This window comes from Poromitra crassiceps (assembly GCF_964638095.1).
Source record: "Poromitra crassiceps genome assembly, chromosome: 8".
Lineage (NCBI taxonomy): Eukaryota > Metazoa > Chordata > Actinopteri > Beryciformes > Melamphaidae > Poromitra > Poromitra crassiceps.
The window spans coordinates 57,895,978-57,898,426 of record NC_139629.1 but is presented as its reverse complement, the minus strand read 5'-3'; the positions used below and the strand labels follow the sequence as shown (position 1 = coordinate 57,898,426).

General features: G+C 46.0%; 1 protein-coding gene across 1 annotated transcript; it reads right to left on the bottom strand.

The window, feature by feature from the left end:
• Window positions 1-458: 458 nt before the first annotated feature.
• LOC310781793 (piggyBac transposable element-derived protein 4-like) lies at window positions 459-1,719 on the bottom strand (the record flags this gene model as incomplete). The annotated part of the gene is made up of 2 exons (XM_083642421.1): window positions 459-1,274; window positions 1,392-1,719. The coding sequence occupies 2 exons, from the start codon at window positions 1,717-1,719 to the stop codon at window positions 718-720; spliced, it is 885 nt and encodes a 294-aa protein (XP_083498547.1). The 3' UTR covers window positions 459-717.
• Between the last annotated feature and the right edge of the window lie 730 nt (window positions 1,720-2,449).

Genomic DNA, 2,449 nt, shown 5'->3' with positions numbered 1-2,449 from the left:
ATGACACATACATTGCTTCCCGGAATTTAACACACACAGGACGAGGCATTTCGGTAGTATCATGTGATATGCTGTCACCAGACATGTGGTGTGTTTTGGCTTTCAAAATATGGCATCAGTCATATCTGGAAAAAATTTGGACTCCATATTCTCTTGGCGTCAAAGTGGTCAGATTCTGGATTTAAGATATGCTCCGGACATGAGTCATAAACTGTGAATATCAACAATCAATTTGATCAAATTTGAATCATATCTTTGAATTTCCGATATAAGGATATTAACCCATTTCAGCCTATTTTCGCCTAAAAAATAGCCTCTAAAACCTAAGTCCGATTTGATAATAGACCCCCAAATCCTGAACTTTTCATAGAAATGTCAACGCCTACTAAAATAGTGATATCTCAGCCTCTGTAGAAGATAAAAACACACTTTAAAAGGCATTTGAGAGCTGACACATGTGGCTTTCCTTGTAAAAGGTGTTTATTGGTATGACAATTCAATAGCATTGTCAAATATTGCTGTAAACACAGAAAATTTTTAAAAAACTAAAAAACGTATGAAAAAACAAGCAACAAATCACTCCAAACCACTCAAATAAAATCAAAAATGTGCTCCACACTGCCCCCTTGTGTCCCCTTGCAACCATAAAAAAAAATGCAGTCCATTTACCATCAAAGGGGCAAGTGTCTAAAGTGTCAGCTAGTGTTTAGCAAACACTTACAAAAAATGTCTGTAGTGTTTTCCAAAACACTCAATGTGGACAGGCAGGTCACACTGTATGCAGCCATACACAGTTAGCCCACTGCCTACTACATCTTTTTTGTCCAGCAACAACTGGCACTCCCTGCAGAGCTTCCGCTTCTCAAACACCTTCCCGAAGTCGTGCATTGGGGGACCTGTGGCTTCTCCTGACGTGCTGGGTGCTGGGGAGGCTGCCCTGCTCGATGTGCTTGGTGCTGGGGAGGCTCCCCTGCTCTCTGGAGTGGAAGGAGAGCCAAATGGAGAGGCTGGTCTGGAAGCTGGGGACAGAGGAGGAGGAGGAGAAGGAGGAGGGATCACAGGAGGGGCCCTCCTTGTCACCGGTGTGATGAGCTCCTCCAGCAAGGTCTCCAGCCAGTCCTTGTAATGTTTGTGCCTTCCTCCAACAGACCTGGCTGCAACGTAGGCGTTGTAGCACGACACAGACAGGCCCCAGAAGAACACACGCCGCCACCATTTCTTTGACCGATGATCGAAACCATAGTATCCAATCATCTGGTCGAGGAGATCCACACCTGGAACACACATGGAACTCTGTTTACATACGTACATTTTCACTCAAATGACCTCAGTGAATATAAGCTTACAGTATTTTAATTTTTGTTTATAAAACATAAATCTGTAAAACAAACCTTTCATGTGGCTCTGGTAGTCCGCCAGGCAAGCGGGCACTACCACATCAGCCCGGTGGGTCTCATCTCTCCTCCGCCTTACAGTCCCTGTTGCGCTGGGGTCATGGTGATTGGACAAGACCATCACCGTCTTTGTGTCTTGCCACACGCAGAAGGTGAGGTCATCCTGCTGTGCCACCCGGAACTCGTGCTTCCCCAGCGCAGCCCTCTTTGTCAGGCTGTGGTCCTTCGGCAGCCCCTTCCTATTGGCCCGAAGGGTGCCACAGCCGTACAGGAAAAGGCCGTTCATCTCCTGGAGGAGTTCTACACTGGTGTAGAAGTTGTCCATATAAATGGACAGGAAGGTGCCATTGTATGGCTTGGCGAGGTCCAGCACCACGCGCTGTGCCAGGCCCGTCTGCGGCGCCGCTTCACGTCCTGTGTACACCTGGGGAGTTTGCAAGAAGAAACACAAGTCTGAGGAAGGGCCTTGGGTGCTTGAAAGGTCACTCAAATAACAACACATTACAGAATACATATTTGCATATTCTTGGTGTGCTGATTTTTTTCCTTACTTTGAAGTGCGGAACGTAGCCTGTTGAGCTCTCCGCCATCACCCAAACCTTCACGCCCCATTTGGTTGGCTGGAATGAATGAATGAATGTTTATTTCACACATTACCAAAAGATGCAGGTTACATAGGCAAAATAGAGGTGAGACAATTTGATCAATCAATCAGCAGTACCTTCATTGGCAGGTATTGCCGGAAGCCAAGCCTGCCTTTGAACTTGATCATTGATTCGTCAATGCTGACTGTGCCGTTGACCTCATAGAGGTCCTGGAAGCGCTGGTTCAGGAAGTCCAGGTACCAGCGCAGTTTCCAGAGCTTATCAGCTGGGTCGCCTCGTGCGTTGTTATCTTGGAGGTGAAGGTATCTGAAGAGGTGAGAGAGGGGAGGATGGAAGAGGGGGGGTAGGGGAGGGGGGGTAATTAGACACATATTACAATATATTATAAACAATATAATGTCTTGTATATTGTATACAATATTGTATATTGTATTGTATATTATATACAAG